The 20,907-nt window shown below is 38.7% G+C and overlaps 3 protein-coding genes and 2 long non-coding RNA genes across 6 annotated transcripts; 3 read left to right on the top strand and 2 right to left on the bottom strand.

Annotated features, from left to right (window-relative positions):
- The first annotated feature begins 1,877 nt into the window (after window positions 1-1,877).
- On the top strand, window positions 1,878-8,906 carry LOC124349423. 2 transcript variants are annotated; one of them, XR_006920285.1, is made up of 6 exons: window positions 1,878-2,005; window positions 2,104-2,246; window positions 2,313-2,716; window positions 2,781-4,333; window positions 4,391-5,500; window positions 8,897-8,906. XR_006920285.1 is itself a non-coding variant. In XM_046800004.1 (5 exons), the coding sequence occupies exons 2-5, from the start codon at window positions 2,109-2,111 to the stop codon at window positions 5,368-5,370; spliced, it is 3,075 nt and encodes a 1,024-aa protein (XP_046655960.1). In that variant the 5' UTR covers window positions 1,878-2,005; window positions 2,104-2,108; the 3' UTR covers window positions 5,371-5,532. The 2 variants fall into 2 exon arrangements, 1 of the variants encoding a protein (XP_046655960.1); XM_046800004.1 differs by lacking the exon at window positions 8,897-8,906 and having other exon boundaries at window positions 4,391-5,532.
- Window positions 8,907-11,601: 2,695 nt separating this feature from the next.
- Window positions 11,602-12,892, bottom strand: LOC124349771 (ankyrin repeat domain-containing protein 6-like). Its single transcript, XM_046800611.1, has 2 exons — window positions 12,786-12,892; window positions 11,602-12,709 (listed from the first exon to the last, which is right to left on the bottom strand). Exons 1-2 carry the CDS (start codon window positions 12,855-12,857, stop codon window positions 11,603-11,605), a joined length of 1,179 nt encoding a protein of 392 aa, XP_046656567.1. The 5' UTR covers window positions 12,858-12,892; the 3' UTR covers window position 11,602.
- Window positions 12,893-12,941: 49 nt separating this feature from the next.
- Window positions 12,942-13,779, bottom strand: LOC124348425 (serine/threonine-protein kinase/endoribonuclease IRE2-like). The gene is made up of 2 exons (XM_046798632.1): window positions 13,565-13,779; window positions 12,942-13,482 (listed from the first exon to the last, which is right to left on the bottom strand). The coding sequence occupies exons 1-2, from the start codon at window positions 13,777-13,779 to the stop codon at window positions 12,942-12,944; spliced, it is 756 nt and encodes a 251-aa protein (XP_046654588.1).
- A 4,172-nt stretch (window positions 13,780-17,951) lies between these two features.
- On the top strand, window positions 17,952-18,375 carry LOC124350473. The gene is made up of 3 exons (XR_006920999.1): window positions 17,952-18,060; window positions 18,155-18,268; window positions 18,339-18,375. It is a non-coding gene; the product is annotated as an uncharacterized LOC124350473 (long non-coding RNA).
- A 163-nt stretch (window positions 18,376-18,538) lies between these two features.
- Window positions 18,539-19,923, top strand: LOC124350216. Its single transcript, XR_006920468.1, has 3 exons — window positions 18,539-18,629; window positions 18,730-19,401; window positions 19,471-19,923. It is a non-coding gene; the product is annotated as an uncharacterized LOC124350216 (long non-coding RNA).
- The last annotated feature ends 984 nt before the right edge of the window (window positions 19,924-20,907 follow it).

The following is a 20,907-nucleotide window of genomic DNA, read 5'->3' as shown; positions in this document are numbered from 1 at the left end:
TTCTCGTTTATTTTCACGCCAGAAAAACAAACGGAAAATTCAAATCAAATTTCCAAAATTGAATTGATAAGTAACTTACCGATTTCTACCGCACGACAGCACAAGGCGAGACAGAACACCCAAAATGTGCGACAAGTTGGGCTCATATTGGTGATGCAAATGGGTCAATAAGAGCCTGCAACAGCCTTTTGTTCTAGTAAATATTTGACGTCACTCTATTTTTAAATACATCGTCTATAGGCCTAAGTGCGTAAACATTGACAGGCCCTTAACGAACACGGATCTTATCGACGGCTATTTTTCCCATCGTCAATTTCTTCTTAGTTGTTTTTATTTTGAATTAATGATGCGTCGAATTAAACCGACGGCCTAGCGCCCGTTTGTTCTATAGGCCTGTGTCTGTGTGCAGTGCACAATTATTATTTATCGATCTTGAAATATCGATTGTTAATTGTTAGAGTGTTCGATTTTATATGTAGCTGCAATTTATTTTTCTACCTCATTTTGTTGAATTGAAATTTGTATGCGCAATTGTGTCACTGCTCAAATAAGGAAAGTGATACTCTGGCTGATTCCCAATCAAAGTATCTTCATAATTAGATGGTACGCCTAATTTCAGTCCTAACATTACAGAATTATTGTTAGTTATAAGATAGAAAAGCAAGCTTATCAGCTCGCCGCGAAGGGATAGACGTAAGCCAGTTGAAAACTGTCTTAAATGAAACATTCAGGGCCTATTGTTAAGTCGGAACTATTCACAATTCACATTTTTCCTCACAGACTTTTTGGTCTTAAAAAGAGATTTTTCTGACACAGTTCAATATCCTTGCAAGTTATTTACGTTTGGTTTGATCAACTCATATTTTCCAATTTTTACACATAAAGTTCAATAATTGAATTTAAAAATAACCATCAGAGTCGAAGCGCCTTTATATAACCTCGTATCAACACTTTCTTTCGCAATTGCAATCCTGTGGGATTTTTCTGTCACAGTTCAATATCCTTGCAAGTTATTTTCGTTTAGTTTGCTCACCTCAAATGTTCCTATTTTTACACATAAAGTTCAATAATTGAATCTAAAAATAACCACCTCTAAGTTTAATAACTGCAAAACTTAAATACAAATCAAATCTGGTTGTTGCGTCATGGTTGGGACACCAATGATTGCGTCATCACGGCGATGCTATGGACATCTGATGGTTTTTAATCATGTTTAAACATCCATAACGAATATATTTCAATAAAAAATATTCGACAAGAAAGAATTAATTTTAAACTTAACACGTTAAGTAAATGACAACCACGTTAAGAATGGAGAGTGGAATTTAAACCTAAGGTGAAAAAGTTGTAGTCGCCACCGCAAGATGTCACCAGTCATTAAGTGAAAAAGTTGTAGTCGCAACCGCTAGATGTCACCAGTCGTTAAACAATTATTTGAGCAGTTTTTCATTAATTACGGGAGAACTAATTAAGTAAATGGAATTATTTTTGTTCTGGTCGCACCGCATATTTTTTGTGTAATTTTTAAGACCAAAAAGTTCGAATTCTGATGTGAAACACACGAGCTATGGAGCGGGACATACACACATACATACATACAAAGTGACATGGCTTTTTTTTTTCTCCGTATGCGGTTATTAGCTTCGCCCTTCGGGCTCGCAATAAGTTTCGCATTGCGGCATCATTGGTATTATTAGTCCACTGCAGATCAATACAAAAACCTTAAAAAATAAAAACCCTAGAATAATTCAAATCGTAATCGTAATATCGTTTGAAGTAAGTCGTTGGATGCCGACCGCTAGATGGAGTACTGACTCGTTGTGTCCTTCCGTCCGTCATCAAGCGCAGCCTCCCCTAGCTCCTCTAGTTGGCTAGCAGCCTAGCACTAGCTCTCTAAACCTCTAGACTCTAGTAAACTTACTAAACTATTAATAAATTTAAAAAAAAAAAATTATCGATCGCCATCGACGCCGTGTTGCTTGGGCCACACGACTCCTAACTGTAAGTAAGACTGTAAGCCTGTAAGGTATCTGATGATGATAATTATTGATTTAGTAAACGTTTCTGCATGTCAACTGTGAAAAAAAAAACACGAAATTCTAGCTAAAATGTTGACTTCAGTACAAAGTGGCAAAGCAGAAGTTCTTCCTATAAATTACCCTTTTGGAAATACCCGAAGTCGAAATGTGCTGCAAGACTTTAATTGTGAAGCAGGTGGTTTTAACCCATGCGATTATTCCTTGAAGGTAACCAACAGCAGAGTAATCTTTTTAATTGATAACTAATTTCTGAGTTGCACTGTTTGCATGTAGGTTCTCTTTCTGGGTAGTGGTGACCTGAGAAACGCTCTTCAGGTTGCAAAAAACGAAAGTTTCAATCACATGCAAATCCATTTAAATGACCGAAATCCATTAGTGGTAGCTCGTAACATCACTATTTTGAAAATAATATCAGCACCGGATTTCAATCCAGAAGATGATGAAGACATAGCTTTCCTTTGGGATGTTTGGTATAATCTTGAATGGCCAGAAGTCACCCGGAAGAGATTTCAAGGAGTGTTGAAGGACCTGTTGAATGATGTGTTCCCTGAAAATGTCTCAGTCCCCAAAACTAGTCAGTCTGAAATGTTAAAGGAAGTGTGGAGTTCTTGGCTTTCTGTTTCGTCAAAAACTGAATCTGAAGCTAGAGTTTTAATGGAAAAAGTAGGCTCTGAAAGGTAAAATTTGTGTTCAAGTTTATAACTAGATAGATGTACTAAACTATTTTCTTTTATTTTCCAGGAAACTAAGGGTTATTCAACAATGGGGAAACAAGAATAAAGGAGAAATGGAAAACGCGTCAAACGTTGATATCTTTTCAACGATCATTGATGAATTAGCTTCTTATTTGGAAAGAAGTATTGGGCTTGAAGGGTTGAACGATTCGGCGAGGCAGAACATCCGTGAAGAAGCTAAGCGCTATTTTGAAAAAGGTAGCTGTCGACTTGAAAACGATACCAAGATCGTTTGTCTTAATCCAACAATGGTTGACCACGTAATGCTTTTTTGGACAATCCATTATTCCCTGTGCCCATTTGACGGATACTTGCCGTTCCTGAAAGAAGAGCTGGTCACTTCAATGAAGAACGAGATGATGATACGTTCCTGCCAGAAAATTCTCAAAAACCTGTTGTCTTGCTATCGAAAACGCCTCATCGACGGAAAAACCTTTGAATTCTTATTTTATTTGGAGGATGCCATAGAGTTCTGCTATTCTGAAAACGTCAACAAGTTCGACGTAATTGACTGCTCAGATTTTGCCGATCAAGCTGGATTAGTGAATTTGATCCTCGCATGTAGTGGAAAGCTGTCCGATCATCCATCGGCAATGTTGTTCACCGAAACTTTTAGGTGGTTCCCATTTGGAAAGGGATCTGTGAAGTTTTACCTCGAGAAAGTCCTCTGTTGCCCGTTGAGCATGATACCAACTATATATGGATTGCGTCTCAAAAGCTGCATTGAACTTGGATTTCCTGAATATGTTGACTTGCGACGTCCAATGTCGCCCCCTGTTAACCTTTGCTGGCAAAAAGCACTTCCTTTTCTAAACGTTGTCATGTCAGCCTCTCCTGCACTGAGCGAGTTCCTGAATAAGCTAGCGAACGTTTGCTTTGATGCAAAGTTTCCTTTACGAATAACATCCGATTGTGGCATGTTGCTGTACACCCCACAAACCTTCAGCTACGTAGTGAACTCGATGATTCAACGGCTTGGAGGAGACCATTGGCTGAAGAATGATGTCAGGCCGGCGGAGATGCACAACAATTTTCAATTGGCTAGACGAACACTTGATGCGTGGAAAGAGGGCCAGAAGATTCTTAAGTTATCCGCAAAGATTCCTTCTTCGTCTTTTAACAAATTCTTGCATCGTGCTGTTGTATCAGGAGTTCCAACGCTTCGATTGATACTCCTGCCGAAAGCGAAGCATGGGAACAGTTACGACTTTTCTGGACCAGGTGTGCATTTCATCGACAACTTTCAAGTGAAAATGAAAATATCCTCAACCGAATGGAAAGACGTATCAATTTATTTTCTCCTGATTGCTAATCACGGGCTCGAAAAAACTCATCGTGCTATCATCGTAGATATACACCATGGATCAGAAGTTGTCGTCTTTGAGTCGTTTGAATCCGTGCAGGTCGAGGACTGGAGTTTTCCTTATCCGTTTGTTCCTTCAAAAATCCAACCAGAGATTCCTGCTCCTGGAGAATTTCACATGAAGGTCGACAGTTGCGTCGAGTCCGAAGATCAGTTCGATCTGAAAGTAAATCTTATTTCATCCGTAAATGGCTGTGGTAGGTCTGAACGTTTGTATTTTGTAATTTCTTCGGTTAATGGGCCTTTTTTTTAAGGCTTGAATATAGAACCAAATTATCAGGTGCCTTGTGAATCCAGTCACGAAATTACTGTGGAACTGATCCAGATTGAAAATTTCAAGCCGTTGTCGCTGTCATTTCCGTATCCGATCCTTGCCGAAGAGATCCGCATTACCCTTGATCGCAGCTGCCACCATCTTTATTTAGTGCTAAAGAAAACATTATGGGAACCATGGCCGTGTGAGTACCGACCTGCTGACAATTTGCACAGCGTCTTAGATCCAGATCAACTAAAACCTTGGAAAGAAGAAGAATCATTTCAACCGTCCTTGAAAAATCACTTTAGAAACCAGTTCAACATTAATGATCTGAAGAATACTCATCAATTGGGAAAATCTCCTTTGGCTATTGTTCCTTGCGTTATGCAATTTCTGTTTATGGATCCTTCTAGTTTTGTCACCATTCAACGGATGAATGCACCAACACCCGAATGGTTCTTTCGAGTCCATCGTCCTGTTTCAATAACTCCGACGGGCAGACCAGTCCTTTTGCTTTCGGCTTTTGATTTCCGATTGGCAGAAAAACTTGTTAAAGTCGGCATATGGAACGAGAAAAAGCATGACGAGAGTTTTAAGCGAGTTAACCCTAGCAACGAGAATGTAATGATTATTTCGATTCAAACGACTGAAGATTCGCAGCTTTTGAGATTCATCCTGCGGCTTAAGAGACTCAAGATCACACCCAGCACTTGGCAGAAAAAAAACCTTACGCTGGGAAAGGACAGTCCGTGGATGGCTACATTCGTCTCACCACTTTACAACGACAACCCACACATGGATGTTGAATCTTTTGATTCTTCAAGCAGATCCATGAATGACAACAACTGTTGCGCCGCTTGCAAGAAAGTTTCCGAAAGTCTAAAACGCTGCAGCCGTTGCCGAAGCTCTGTTTATTGCTGCGAGGAATGCCAACGTGAGCACTGGGCTCAGCATAAAGTTGGATGCAAGAAAATTTAATTGGATTCAATGGATGGACTGTTCAACATTTATCTTTTCGTTAGGCTTTCGCTTATATAGCCTGTTTAGTTTGTTTTCCCCTTAAAACTAAGAGCTGTTTTTCATGCTTATAAGTAATTTTTTTTTGTTTGTGTTCAAATACAGAGAAGTAAAGCAGTTAAATTGGTTTCTAAGAAAGTTCTTCGCTGTTTCCGCCGCTGCTGGGAGTAACCCAAATCATTAAATACAAAGTAAGACATTACAGTAAAAAGTGTTGTCCGACGTCGACGTTCATCTCACAGCCCCATCCAAGTCTAATTTTTTTTCTACGTAATGGCGTTCACAATTTTAATTTTTTCTGTTTCCAGAGTTATTGAAGTGAAAGTGAAAAACTGTTCTTTAGTATTACAGAACTCGATTGACACCGCAAGCGTCTGGTAGAAAGTAATTGATTAAGGTTAAGGATAACTATTTGCAGCATCACAAACGTATTTTCTTTTTCAATTTTCATCAAGATTGCATTATTAGTTCTAAGTGGTATAGAGACATAAAAAAAATTGTTTTCAAAGTTGAACGAGATGAAGCAAACTGTGACATTTCTTTGGAAGTTGCGCTGCAAGCACCGTGAAACCGGTGAACTGTTTAACATGTGACGGTAACCAGATAACAACCTGATAGTACCGCCTCTGCCTTCGTAATCAACTAATCATGCGTAATCATGTTATCAAGAAGTCAACTTGCCATAGTTTTCTTAGTGGATAATTATTTAATCTAAAGTCGAACCGGTAAAAGACTAGTCTGCATTGACGTGTGTTGAAGATAGTTTACAAATTACACTTGGTAGATTATTAGTTCCCATCAAATGTATACATTCACAAAGTTTAAATCGCTGCAGCCGTTGCCGGGGAACTCTTTTGGTTCTTAAGAAAGGATCCTCGCTGTTGCCGCTGCTGCTGATAGCAAACAAGATCATTGTACCAAGTAAGATATCACCGTAAAAATTAAAGCTAACAATTGTTAATAACAACTATACTTTCCGCAAATTTTAACGCTAATAACAATCATCATTAAATCTATTGAAACAATTACATCTTTTGGACTTTTATTAGGTTTACGATTATACCACTAGAGGCTCGCCTTTGTTTATACTCAAGTATCAAATTAGATGTCGCTAGCATTGCAGTATTTTCTTGCCAGGTCGAAACTCGAAAGATCTTGCTGCTTTCTTCATAGTTTTCCTTATGAATTCATTGAATAAATTCAAACGCCTTATCGAATGTAAGTGTTCTTTACTGATTCTAATACCCGCCTATTTTATTTTGAAACCCATATCGTGTTTCTACTTGAAATTCTAGATTGTGTGCTTCTTGACAACTTTCAACAATGTTAAGTTTACAGCAGTGTGAAGTGAAATTGATGTCACAACGTGCTCTTTTTTTTTACTAATGACTTGAAAGCAATATTGTATTAAAAGAGGTAATAGTTTGCCACGGTTTTCTTCCAGAAGCATTTTAAAATAGAACTTAATTATTTTATTGACTATTTCAGAAATATGCTTTGCTGGCTTTGGCCTGTGCAGCTGTGCTTTGGCTACAACAATAACTCCACATATTCTTCTGTATTCATCGAGCAGCCTTAATGGGATAGGAGCACCTTTCAATATCCCATCTCCCAGAAGTTCCCCTAGCCCTGTTAAGGTAAGGTTACTGGATCACACAATAGTAGTAGTGGCTTTGTGGAAAGTTTTGCTTGACCAACAACTTCATTTGCTTTGCCAATCGTTGTCGGCTTCTCAAATTTCCCCCATCTCTTGCTTGTGCTTTAGTTGCGTTCCTTTATTGCCCCTGTTTTCCAACTCGCTCTACAGATAAACAGCCAATTCCCTCCCACTTGCAAGGGTAAAAGAAACATCAATATCAAATAGATCCTTTTTATTTACTTGAAATCTTCAAACTAATGACCACATTTTACCGCTTTTTTTCCTTCGAATAACTTAATGGGTTGAAAAGTTGTGTGTGTGTCACATCCTCCAACAGTCCAATGGTGCCTTTCAATCTCAGAGAAATTTAATATTGTTGTTGCTTAAGCTTGGTTTTCTGTGCACGTAGAAAAAGTTGACATTTACCTCAACGTCCATAAATCCACTCGATTTCTGGAAACCTTTGAATTTGATTTTCAGTAAATAGATCAGATTGCGTAGCATTGAGCTTTTTCCCGCACTACTAGAAATTTTTATAAAGTCGCGGTTGACAAATTAAAGTGTTGCAGCTCCCACAATCGAATAGAATCTCCTGAAGTTTATCATAAGACCTCGCCACCTTTGTACATTTAACCACAATTCGCTTTCCCTGTGCATTTGAATTTATCCATTTTTTTGCCCAAATTAGTTAAAAACTTTGCCTTTCACCGTCGACAGTGAAGTGAATGCTTGGGCTAAATTAATAACCGAAATTAAATTTGCGACCAATCGATTGTTACTTATTGTTTCTCGTTGTTTTCAAGGATCAAAGACTGACGCCGATCATCACCCGATCAGATTTGGAGTTTTAAGTTGTAGCTGTATGTGGTGTGTTGGCGGCTTCTTGGTGAAGACGGGATGATCGTGATTTGGTGAGTAGATGAGGCGTAAGTCTCAGCTCATCTAGACCTTTTTCATATTGTTTGTTGTATCAATCGAGTCTCAACGAGCTAGAGCGCGAACGTCTTCGCGTTAGTTTAATTTGAACGTTCTTCTTTCCATTTCTGATTTTAACGCTAGATGGCTTCGTGGTCTTTTATTATTTTTCAGCTGTCAGTTTCAGTTACTTTTAAACATCGGCAGTCACTATGAGATAATTTTAGGTGATAATTGATATTTTTTGCTCCAGCAATAAAGCTCACTTGTTAAATTTTCGTTATTATGCTTTTTTTCTACTTCCGGTTTTTTTCAATTTAATAGTTAATAGTTTTGTAAATATTCATGTGACAAACAAAAGAACCGAATATTCGTGATCCCCGTCCCATTACTCCATTAGGAGTTATTTTGATTTTGGTTATTGTAGACCCATCCCCAGGAACGTCAACCTAAAGAAGGAAAGGCCAGTTTGCATTTTCTTCACGCTCGAAGGTCGAAACAAAAACGTGTAACGGGTCATGCGACGGGGGAGAGGTTGGGTGAGAACTGGACGTGTTGCTTCATTATCAAGCAGGTACAATAGCCGCAAGGCTTAAGAGGTGGGTCAGGGTGAGAAAAAGAAAAAGGCGAGAGAAAAGGCTACGGAAATCTGATAATTTAATTTGCATTTTTAAATTATTCCGTGCTTGGTTACGCCCGAAGTTTTGTTGGCACGGGACAACGTTGTTCTAGGTTTAATTTTACGAGAACTATCAAGATAGTTAGTTTATTCGACAGTTGGGAGAATATGACAACGTTTTATAGAAGAAATTTTGTCAATCTCGTGTCAAATCTAAACTTCTTTTCATCCGATTCGTATTGAAAATTTCGCATAGAAATTATGTATTACGGATCACTTTTTTTGCGCTCGGCCTAATTGCTATTTATAAATAGTTAAACCAATTATTATTATTTTTAAAAATCTTTTTTCGCAATTTGCTGCTGGTAGCACTACCGGTTCTGAAGATCTCCCCCTCCCCCCTTCTAAACTGTTTTCACTTGCAGTTAACTAAAATTCCGTTATCGAGGAGCAGTTGAGCGACTTCGAATAAATTCTCTTTCTGGTAATATCGTCGACAAAGTAAATGGAGGGAGTTGCAACCTTCTTTCGTCTTGCTGTTAACGTTGATGTCGTAATCGAGCAGCAATTCGACTATGTCAATCAAATTGTTTTGTTTTTAAAATCGGCACACCAAATGAAGGGCGTTCCGGGCGTTCCACCCTTCGTTATTGGCCCAGTTGACGTCTACCCCTCGTTCCAGGAAGAGTTCAACCAGCTCGATTGTTGTCGTTCGGATAATATCGACAGACGTTCAGCAGGGCGTTCCATCCTTCGTTGTTGGTGAAGCTGACGAAGGTTCTGGTGTTGAGGAGCTGTTGGACGATTTCGATTAAATTGCGGTTGTGGTAATAGTATCGGCAAGCGGTGTGGAGGACGTTGCATCCGCTGTCTTGCAGTTGGTTTCAATCGGTTTCGATGTTTTTATCCAGGAACAGTTAGACGATGTTGATCAAATTTTCTTTCTTGTATTAGCGACACACTAACTGGAGGGCGTTCCAATCTTCGATGTTGATACAATCGACGTCGATTCTCCGTTTGAGTTTCAGAGCGGTGTGGAAATGACATCTGACGTGAACGCTGGATTCACGAAAGTTACTTTCTTTCCTCGTCAGATACTCGGCCAATCCCGTGAATTCTATCATGCCCGCTTGTATACTGATCTCAGGGGAATCGTCTACATTGAGATCTTGAAATATTTCGTTCAAATTATTTGGTGCGATTAGAGAGAAACTGATGCCCTCGTTACGGGTAGTTGTGGCCGTTTTCAAATCGTTTTCCGTCCAAATCCCCTCGCCTTGATTGAAATAATAGTCAAAGTCTAATGACAACATTTTAACTAACATTTTATACCTTGAATGATGGTGTCGGTCAGGGAATCGTAAAGAGCCCCCAGACTGAAAATTCGTCCTAGTACAGGAATTTTTAGGACTTTCCTAACGAAATCGCCCAACATTGTCTACAACTTTGAACTTTCCTATTAAAAAAAAAACGACGTACAAAACAAAAAAAAAATTTCAAATAACTCCAATCGTATTTTTTTTTCTTAAATTAGAGAAATTAAAGAAAGATAAAGATTACAGAATAAATTATGTTTGTTTGGACACGGAAATTTCTAAATGTTCGAGTAAGAAAGAATCAAAATGCAGAGAAAACAGTTTTGTTTCGGTTGTACAAAATTCCTTCCGTCAATTGGCACTTACCACAGTTACCAGCGAGGTGATAGAACGATGCAACTATGTTGCACGCTGCACGCAGCACACACGGTCAGCCAGGCAAGACGTAACGTTGATCTAAAAATAAAATGCGGTTGCCTAATTGCGGAAGACGAAACGATACCAACCGAGAGAGGGGGAGGCTAGTCGCCCTGAAGTATTTCGTGATGTAATCATTCGACGAGACAGGCCGTTAGCAGGAATGGTTCGATTAGATAAACATGCTTTGCGTGTACTTTTTTATTTTAAACTTGTGACAACAAATTCTCACAAAGCACAATCGACAAAATGTTGGTGATCGATGCATTTTATTTTCTGAACTTTGAATGAGCAATTTCTAAGAGTAAATCAATCTATATTATCTTAAAGTAACGTTTTGAAGGATGGCCTTGCACAGTCGAAATTAAGATTGGCGTGCATGATAATACTTCGAAACGGAGCCAAAATATTTGTATAGTCATCCTTTTTTGAGAAAAGATTTCACGCTCACACCAGCCATTATATGACAGTTTCTTATGTGTTGTGCCTGAGAAATGTCATCCAATTCTTTTACCTTAGCAGACAGAAAGAATAAAGGAAAATCAAAGTTGAACTTCAGTGAAACGTGTCTGACGATGGAATCAGCAATAAATATAGCAAATGATGCAGTATTTCATGTTAATTGTTTACTTTTGTAAATAATGAAAATATTGTCAGCGTTAGAACACCACCTGCTGATGGAATAAAGAATCGCGATGGCGATCTATTTTTAAAAACATTAAAAATTTGTCAAAAGCACTAAACATATTTCATGCAAGTTATATATTTGAAAGAATTCGTTTTTTCACCGTGGTATCACGAACAGAGATGAAATTGAAGCATCCAGATATTATTTCTAGTAAAAACGAATTCTTAACAGAGGTCGTATATGCCTTGAAATTTAGACAACTTGAAGACGGCCGGAATTCGAATTTGATGTATTTGAAGTAGCTACTTTGGTACAGAAACGTAAATCTTTCATAGTTTAAAGCACAACTGGTTACAAACTTACAATAGAAAAAATTAAATCGATATGTTAATAAATTGCATAAATGTAATTTGAATTATTAACTTAAATGCTCATCTTGCGTTCTTTAATTCAATCTCGAGTTAGTATTATACGAGAGGTTAAGTTGTTCCGTAGGAAATATGAATTCGGTTGCAGAATTTTTGAGCCTTCAGAACAGTCAATGGCGTGTGATGTTTTATATTCAACCCCTAACTAGCTTTAGTGGTTTAAATTTCTGAAGCATAACTTATTCTCAACAATTGTTTGTCAGCTGTTTTACGTCAAATACGCCCACATGTTTATGTAAGAGATGCTTCGTCGAAGAGTTGTATGATATCTTGATAATTTCTAGTTTCGTTTTCCCGTAATATTGATTGTACGTCGATGCCTCTGACTTCGATCCCAAGTTGGATTAATAATTTGATTGCGTCAATTAATCTTTCACTTGAATTATATTGACACAATAAATGGAGTGCGTTTCTTCCGTCGTTGTCTTTCTCGTTGACGTCAATCCCAAATTGGATTAATAATTTGATTGCGTCAATTAATCTTTCACTTGAATTATATTGACACAAATAATGGAGTGCGTTGCTTCCGTTTTGGTTTTTCTCATTAATGTCGAACCTGAGTTGGATTAATAATGTGATTGCGTCGATTATTCTTTCACTTGAATTATTCCAACACAATAAATGTAGTGCGTTGTCTCCGTCTTTGTCTTTCCTGTCAACGACCAACCCGTGTTTGATGAATAATTTAATTACGTCGATTAATCTTTCGCTGGAATTAAATTGACATAAGTAATGTAGTGCATTGCTTCCGTTTTGGTTTTTCTCGTTGACGTAGATCCCGAGTTGGATTAATAATTTGATTGCGTCTATTAATCTTTCGCTTGAATTATTACAACACAAGTAATGGAGTGCGTTTCTTCCGTCGTTGTCTTTCTCATTGACGTCGATCCCGAGTTGGATTAACAATTTGATTGCGTCGATTAATTTTTTGCTTGAATTATTAAGACACAAATAATGCAGTGCGTTGAATCCCTTGTGGTTTTTCTCGTTGACGTCGATCCCGAGTTGAATTAACAATTTGATTGCGTCGATTAATCTTTCGCTTGAATTACGACAACACAATAAATGGAGTGCGTTGCTTCCGTTGTTGTTTTTCTCATTGACGTTGATCCCGAGTTGGATTAATAATTTGATTGTGTCGATTAATCTTTCGCTTGAATTATTAAGACACAATACATGCAGTGCGTTGTTTCCGTCTTTGTTTTTCTTATTCACATCAACTCCCTGCTGGATCAAGGTTTTTAACTTTTCGTTTTGATTTGTTGAAGGAAAAATTCTGGAAGTAGCTGGGTATCTTATTTTACATAGTTCAAAAAGTTCCTTTTCTTTTTCTGCAAGCTACATTGAAATCAAGAAATATGAAATGCAATTATATAAGCAGATACAACCAAATGTAATGTACCTATTCGTTTACCTTATATTTTTCTGATTTGAGTCTCTCAACAATATTTGATGAAGATATTCGATCAGCTTGATTTTTTAACATATTGGTAACAAGATCGTATGCGTAGTGTAATCGTTCTATTTCTGAAAAATAATTCCACGTTTAATTGCAATATAAAAATTGTTTTTAACGTAAATAGACTAACTTACTATCCATGTTGATCGTTTTGCCCAATAAGATGTTGTTAATAATGTCAATCTCGTTAGAACCGTAAATGTGCTGCCCGTCTAACAGGAGATAGGCGAAGACGAGGCCAAGTGCAAATACGTCACTTTGGACGGTACCTCTGGGCTGCGGTCGGCCTATTGTTTGTGATTCCTGAAGAAGTCTAAGCAACTCGGGCGCGTGCCAGTTTCTTGTTCCTTTCACTCCACTAGTCATCGTAAATGTCCCTCGTTCATTCACTGTCCTGGACAGACCAAAATCAGCCCATTTCACTGTTACTTTAACATCTTGCGCAGTGCTTGAGTCGACCGAGATGAGCACATTTCCTGGCTTTATATCTCGATGAATTAATTTATTGGAATGTATGTACTCGAGACCCGAAGCCAGCTGTGAGAAAACTTCAAAATGGCATGGCAATTTAGGCCCTTTGTATTTTTTGGGATGATCAGGCCCCAGAAATACCTGATCTAATGATGCAGTGCAGAGCTCCAAAGCAAAGAGCCTGTAGAACACGATGCCCAATTGCACACGTTAACCTCTTCATTAACTTTTTAAAATGTCGTAATATAAATTTTAGATCTTACTTGAAATCGCTGTTATACTCAACGTGGAAGAGTTTGACGATATTAGGGTGGTCTAATTTTCTTAAAGCTTCTTCCTCATTATTGTTAGCCATGTTAAGGAGAACTCGTTTGACTGCCACTGAGACTGCCACTTCACGGTCTTGAAACGTTCCTGGAAACACTGATCCATAGCCACCTTCTCCTAATAGAACTGCCCTGTTGTATTGGATTTCCATATTGTTGTTTTAGAACAGTATCTGCTTAGTCGCAATTTTGAATTTCCAGCACGAATACGAAAGCTGTTAGGAGTAGTTTGACAGTGTGACTTACGGTTTCGAAATCTGTTGCGCAAATGCTGGCGACCGACACAATTGTTAGATGATGTGCAACAAAATTTCAAAGATAGTGCTTTAGATAAGCAGGTAAAACAGCAGGCGAAGGAGATACCAAATATCCAATACATTTGAAAAAAATCTAGATGGCGGAATATTATTTATTCTTACACCATTTTTAATCGAGTTATTTGTTTACAAAATTTATGAGGTAGCGTTCAGGTGCATCACCTGAAACACTTTTTACCTCTTGTGAATTTTATACTAAACTAAAAAAATATTGCCACTATAGTTTCGTTTCCATTTTATGTATTTACACTGTTTTCTTATCAACTTCTCGTGGCAGTGGAAAACAAATATTTGTTGTTATTAATTCCTGTGCATTATCACTAATTCTTTTGACAACCATAGCCTACTGTATTCTAGATTGTTCATGCCAAATTAGTTGTTTTATAATGACCAAAGAATTAAATTTTTTTTTCTTGCTAAGAAAAAATTAATAAAAAGAGTATGGTGGTTCTAAACCCGTATGAGAAGAATATAGGTTCGTTTTGTAAACTCGTAGCTCTTCGACCTCTTCTTGCGTTAACTTTTTCACCTTATTAACATTTTCTGGTTTAGGTTTTAAATTAACTGAATTATGAAATATGTGAGTGATTTTACTCCTTCTATTCCACTCCGCATCTGGAAACCTTTTGATTCAACATATATTTTTTATTGTTGAGAAAACGTCATGAGAGCACATTTCTTGCGCGTTTGTGACATTCCATCTTTTCAGCTATTTAATGCATGCTCCTCATTTGCTCAGCTATATCTTTATTTCTCATCCAGAAGCGGAATCGAATCATAATTTACAAGCAATAGAGGCCATAGTAGTTTAACAAGAGACTCGATTGAAACGAATGAATCCGCACAGCTTTGTTGTTCCATACGTATTCTCTTCTCCTATTGCCTCTTCGACTCTTCCCGCTCATTTTTTGAATTTCCCAGAAAAAGGGGTTAGGGTCTTCAAGAAGAGGGGGAGGGTTAGAGTGAATCCATGATGGCCGCCGATTCTTTGCATTAAATTTTCTTCTCCTCTACTGGCCTACTTCTCCTCAGTCAGTAGGTGTTTGTATGGCGGCTGGATCACTTGTACATGAAGCTTTCGAATCTGCTTTCCAAATTGGTTTAGTGCTCAAATAACGTTATTCAAACTTGTCCTCTGTTAACAGAAACATAGTGTCGTACTGTTTAAGCATGTGCATTGACAGAAATGCTACTGGATACTTTACACCTTCGTGGTCTGTGCTTTACTCAAAGTGATTCGAAAATCGGCAAACTATACAAGAGATCGTAGGGGGCACATCGAAACAGTTCCTTACATTTTGTGCTGTTTTCTGATGAATATGCATTGGAATGCTGACACGCCGCGTGAGTTTTCTATCTATTTTTTTTTTTTTCCACATTGTGAAGCTTGTGTTATTTCTTTTCTCGTTATGAACTATGAAACAGTCATATGTTGGCTTGTAGCCCCGTAGCCTCCAATTGCACTCAGTGCACTTTCATACGATGAATCGCGTGAAAAAGATGGCTTCATGCTCCACCCAGTCTTGACAGCAGGTTCTTTGTTGTTTAGTTTTTGTTTTGACGTATTCATTAAGAAAAGTTAGCCAATCTCTTTTACAGTCACGGTGTTTCTATCCTTTAAGCTACAAGATGCGTAGATTAATTTTATTTGGCAAAGCCACGTTTAAGTCAAATGTAATTTTTTTTTTCAATGCCAGGACACGTTAGGCAATACTCAATTTTGTTTTCTTAGTTTTCTGAGTAAAAATTTATGCCAACTGTATCAAAACGAAACTTGACGACTGTACGACTGTATTAAGTTTAGTATTTCGTTCCTCGGTTGTAAAATGGAAGTGCCTACTCAATGGAACTTCATGTAGTTCGGATTAAAATCGCAGACGGAAGATGCACTGGCTTTTGAGAGTCACTTAGATGTGCCAATAAGAATTTTTGAATTTGTCGCGTTCATGGGACAGTCACGTTTTCTATTGGCACACTGGTTGCATCTGATGATTTTTCGTTTGCATTTAACCTTTAGACTATCGTGCATTACGTCTGTCTGCTCATCACCTGAATGCGAAGACATTTAACCGTTCCACGACCAGCAAAACTAGCCTTGCCTTTTGCGTTCACCAATTTTTGGCAACGATCGTCAGGCAGTTTAAAGAATTATTTTAAGACTCTTTTCAGTACTTTGGCCACTTGCGAAATTGTACAACGCATTGTTTTCGCAGCCTTTGAACGTTGCGACTCTGTCTTGAGTCACATTTTATGCGGAAGCTTTCGATCACTTTGTAACACGTTCAAGTTGCAGCGTCTCATTAACTAATCTACTTTGCGTTTAGAATTTGTATGCTTCTATTTAACTGGTTTTTGCCTTTTTATATTCTCTAGTTTCCTGGATTGGATTGACGGAGTAAACCAACAATTCCATCCATACGGATGAAAACTGCCATTCATGCATCGCGATGAACCATGACCACCCCCAGCGCTCGATGAGACGTGGGGACCTTCTTTTCTTTTTGAGGTTAGATCCAAATTTTTTAAATTTCCCTCGTCATTATTTTACGTTGGTCGGCCAGAGTGTCGGCCAAAAGTTTCGGTTTATTGTGGTACGAAATTCCAAGGTTTTCCTATTTTCAAAGGCAGCTATTAACTTTTTTATTTTCTCTCATCAACATCACCAGATCATATCTTATGGCCTTACTTGCCTTATCACCTTGTACGTGTTTTGTACAAATGCTGTCTAAGATAAAAGCGATTGAAAACGACCAGCAATATGTAAATGATAGCGTCGGAAAACCTGAAATCGAAAAATAACAATTTAGACGGCGACAAATTTGTTACTTTTCACACTTGTTAATCAAGCAATTTGTCTTAAAATTCCGTGGGCAGCGTCCGTACTGTACATTAAAAACAGTTTTTCATTTAATAATTTGACGATAAAACATGTCAATGGTTTCTTTTCCATTTTTTTTTTACTGCTATCAAATTATTACGCTGACGGGAAATAATTTTAGTTATGACTTCATGCGCGTTATCACCCGTTGCCTCAGCAACTATTTTCTAGACTGGACTTGTCAACATGAGTTAGATTTAGTGGGCCAAGAGCTTTGACAAATCTTGCTTTAGTTAATTTGATGCACTATTTTGCGTTCCAGCGCAACAAATTGACAACTACTAGCAAACATCATCAAGCAATTAGCTGCTATCAATTTAGCATTTGACTTTTCGTTAGGTACTTGGAATTTCCAATGCTTGTAATAGAACAGCCGTCGCGCACTTTTATGCAAAGAATATGTGATTATTCTCAACCTGACGTGCGCCACTAATTTATTATAGTTGTCAATGACTTGTGAAGTTTATTCCCAACATCGTCAAGATTACCCATTTATTTTTTAATAGTGGGTAAGTGTAAACTTTAATTGTTATACTGCAATCGAGGAGTGGTAGCGCGTAAAGCGACACCTAATAGAAGATATTCGTACTCTTTACTGTGTTGATGATGGAGAAAAAGTCGAACACTCGTTATGGTTACTTAACTTTAGATTGCCAAGTTAAATTTAGGTATATTTTCAACATGTTTCAACTGAAACTGATGCAGTGGTTATTAATTATTTTTCAATTACCATTGTAGATTTCAACCTGTAGACGGGCCGGCCAGTTTGCATGTCCTTCACGCTTGAAGGTCGCGGGGAAAATAACGTAAAACTGTCAATGCGGTGGTGTAGAGGTTGGGTGAGAACTGGACGTGTTGCATCATTATCAAGCAGGTACAAAAGCCAAGCAAGGCTCAGCCATTTTGTATTCATTTTGATTTTGGTTATTGTAGACCCATCCCCAGGAACGTCAACCTAAAGAAGGAAAGGCCAGTTTGCATTTTCTTCACGCTCGAAGGTCGAAACAAAAACGTAAAACTGTCAATGCGGTGGTGTAGAGGTTGGGTGAGAACTGGACGTGTTGCTTCATTATCAAGCAGGTACAATAGCCGCAAGGCTTAAGAGGTGGGTCAGGGTGAGAAAAAGAAAAAGTCGTATAAAAGGCGAGAGAAAAGGCTACGGAAATCAGTCGAGTGAGCATCTGCGACACGGCAACAACTGCTGTGCACTATTTGTCACTAAATCGCAATCATCATGAGTAAAAAATCTGTTACTTGTAGTTTTGTATCAATTTCTATTGCTTTTTAGTCAGTTATTATTGCATATTAATGTTCAAATTATTTATTGTATAGTAAACCGTGGCGTCGTGCTGCTGTTGGTTGTTGTCCTCAAATACTACACCACCGAGGCTTCAAAGTATTACACTACAATTTATGCTTCCCGAGCTGCATCACCAAAGAGCCCGAGTACTACATCGTGATTCCATTCGTTTTAAGCCATATCCATTTGGTATTAATTTGATATTGGTTTTTGTAGACCCACCCCCCAGCAACGGAAACCTGCAGAAGGAAAATGCCAGTTTGCATGTCCTTGACGTTCGAAGGTGACGGAGATCATTACGTAAAACGTTTCATGCAGTGGTTAAGAGGTTGGGTGAGAACGGGAAGTGTTTGCTTCATTATCAAGCAGGTATAATAGCCGCAAGGCTCAAGAGGTGAGGGTGAGGAAAAATCGAGTCAGTCGAGTGAGGATCTCCGACACGGCAACAACTGCAGCTCATTATTTGTCACCAACTGCCTTCATTGTTATACCGGTTCGCAATCACGGGTAAACATCCATATTTATTTCGAGTCGTGCATTAATTTTATCTTGTCTTCAGTTGATATGACCAGTTATATTCGATAATTAATGTTCAAATCGTTTATAGGTATCAACAACTATGGCGCCATGCTGCTGTTTGGTGTTGTATGGTTAATGGTTGGGTCGATCACGGGTGTACAGATGTCTCCTGGACATGGTGGATACCAAGCAACAGCAGCAAAATGATAATACACCACGTCGACGCCTTACTACACAACAACGTCTAGATACGCAACATCTACTTGCTACGCCGTGGCTCTCAAGTACTACATCACTGAGTATATTGTCCAAGCCTACTACACCGAAGTCCCCAAGTACTACACGACTACGAATGCTGCCCCATCTTACTACACCGATGCTCCATCTTATTTCAATACCAAAGCGGTCGAGTACTATACCGAACCGCACAAGTACTACTCTGCCCCGAACTACACAACCACAACTGAGGCGGCCAAGTACTACTTAGCCCAGACTTACAACACAGCAGCTGTTCCTTCCTACTACATTGAACTGTAATACTACACCGAGGATCCAGTCTACTACACCACAACCTACGCTACACCTAGATACTACGACGAAGCCCCCCAACTACTACTACACCGAAAAGGCCACATAGCCAAGTACACTGCCCCAGTTTACTTCACTAAGTGTAACTCTGCTCCAAGCTACTACCAAACTGAGGCTCCCGTCTACTATACCAGTACACCAAGGCCATCGAGTATTACACTTCAACCAAATGGTAAATATTCTGTTTCTACATGGAGTTTTGTATCACTTTATTATTTTCTTCTGTTCGTTAATATGCCAGTTATTATTAGTTACATCAGCAAGGCACCGGAGTACTACACCACCAAGGCACCGGAGTACTACACCACCACGTATGCTGCCCCAGCCTTTTACACTGAGGCCTAAGTACTACTCCGTTCCCAGCTACTTCACCGAGGCTCCAGCTTATTACGCCACCAAAGCGGTCAAATACTACACCGAAGCGTCCTAGTACTACTCTGCACCGAATTGCTACACAGCGGTTGCTCCTTCGTACTACGTTGGACCGAAATACTAGACTGAGGTTCCCGTTCACTACTCTACAACCCACGCTGCCTTCAGCTACCATACCGAGGCTTCGTTCCCATACCCATGCTCCTAAGTGCTACACAACTAAGGCACCCGAGTATTACATCACTACTTAGGCTGCTCCGACTTACTGCATCGAAGCTGCGAAGTATTCCACTGCCCTGAGTTACTACACCGTTAAGACACCCGAATGTTACATCACAACCATTCCAACCTTCACTTCTCCACTTTACTACGGCTTTACTACAGGGAGGCTCTTAAATACTAAAGCCAAAATTTCTGATTTATCTAATTGTGTTCAGATTTGTCGGTCATATCTTAATAATTATTAATCACTTGGAATCGTTGAGCTTAAAGAGAAAATACATCTTTTTATGGTAATCATCTTCTACGATTTCTCTCCACACCTTCAAGCCTATTGACATTGCGACTATTTCATATGTTGGAATCGCTTATATTGCTTAAGTCGCTATTTAATGTTTACTCTAAATTTTTGAAGTTAATAACTCTATTTTTACTTAAGTTGGCGTAACAAATGAGTTGCAGAGTGTTTAGTACTTAACAGAAGTCAAAAGTCTGGAAATGATTAGGCATTTGGCTATAAGACGCAGCAAACACAAAACTTAAAAAAGGAATTGCTTTATTGTCCCACCTCCACCCACAATTCCACCACATTTTACAATCACATACACACATAAATACATACATACACTTCAGTTAACCCGTTGGCTGCCACGCCATACAACCCGTAGGTTGCTCTCTACTACTCGACGTGCCACGTCTGAAGGATCTATGACCAAGGTGGGACTTGCCATTGCTGACAAGTCCGTGCTGAAAAGGGGGAACTATGGTGAATTGCCTTGTAACAGGCGCCTTGCGGCAGATTTGGGCTGGTGCGACTTTCCGACCCCACGGCATGAAAACCACGAGGCAAAACAACGCACGCAGCCCGTGCTAAGGAGCTAGGGGAAAACGTGTCCACCTTCTCGACGTTTCCTCTGCATTACCTGAATAAAAAGAAAACAATTCTTATTTAGTGACATGCCAATAAAAGTTACATAATACAGATGGAAACAATAATCAAGTTTTTTAGCTCAAAGATTTAAAGATGCAATTTTTTAAACTTAAAAACAATCTTACAATATTGAGAACTATACACAGAACAAAGCTC

The sequence above is a fragment of the Daphnia pulicaria genome, chromosome 7, assembly GCF_021234035.1.
Source record: "Daphnia pulicaria isolate SC F1-1A chromosome 7, SC_F0-13Bv2, whole genome shotgun sequence".
In the NCBI taxonomy this organism is placed as follows: domain Eukaryota; kingdom Metazoa; phylum Arthropoda; class Branchiopoda; order Diplostraca; family Daphniidae; genus Daphnia; species Daphnia pulicaria.
This window is presented reverse-complemented; position numbering and strand designations above follow the sequence as displayed.

Excerpts from the sequence above, each read along its gene's own strand:
- LOC124349423 (XM_046800004.1), top strand. The coding sequence starts at position 2,109 with ATGTTGACTTCAGTACAAAGTGGCAAAGCAGAAGTTCTTCCTATAAAT. Across the intron at positions 2,247-2,312 it reads CATGCGATTATTCCTTGAAG|GTTCTCTTTCTGGGTAGTGG; the intron begins GTAACCAACAGC and ends GTTTGCATGTAG. Across the intron at positions 2,717-2,780 it reads GAAAAAGTAGGCTCTGAAAG|GAAACTAAGGGTTATTCAAC; the intron begins GTAAAATTTGTG and ends TTTATTTTCCAG.
- LOC124349771 (XM_046800611.1), bottom strand. The coding sequence starts at position 12,857 with ATGTTAAAAAATCAAGCTGATCGAATATCTTCATCAAATATTGTTGAG. Across the intron at positions 12,710-12,785 it reads TCAAATCAGAAAAATATAAG|CTTGCAGAAAAAGAAAAGGA; the intron begins GTAAACGAATAG and ends ATTTCAATGTAG.
- LOC124348425 (XM_046798632.1), bottom strand. The coding sequence starts at position 13,779 with ATGGAAATCCAATACAACAGGGCAGTTCTATTAGGAGAAGGTGGCTAT. Across the intron at positions 13,483-13,564 it reads GAGTATAACAGCGATTTCAA|GCTCTTTGCTTTGGAGCTCT; the intron begins GTAAGATCTAAA and ends CGTGTTCTACAG.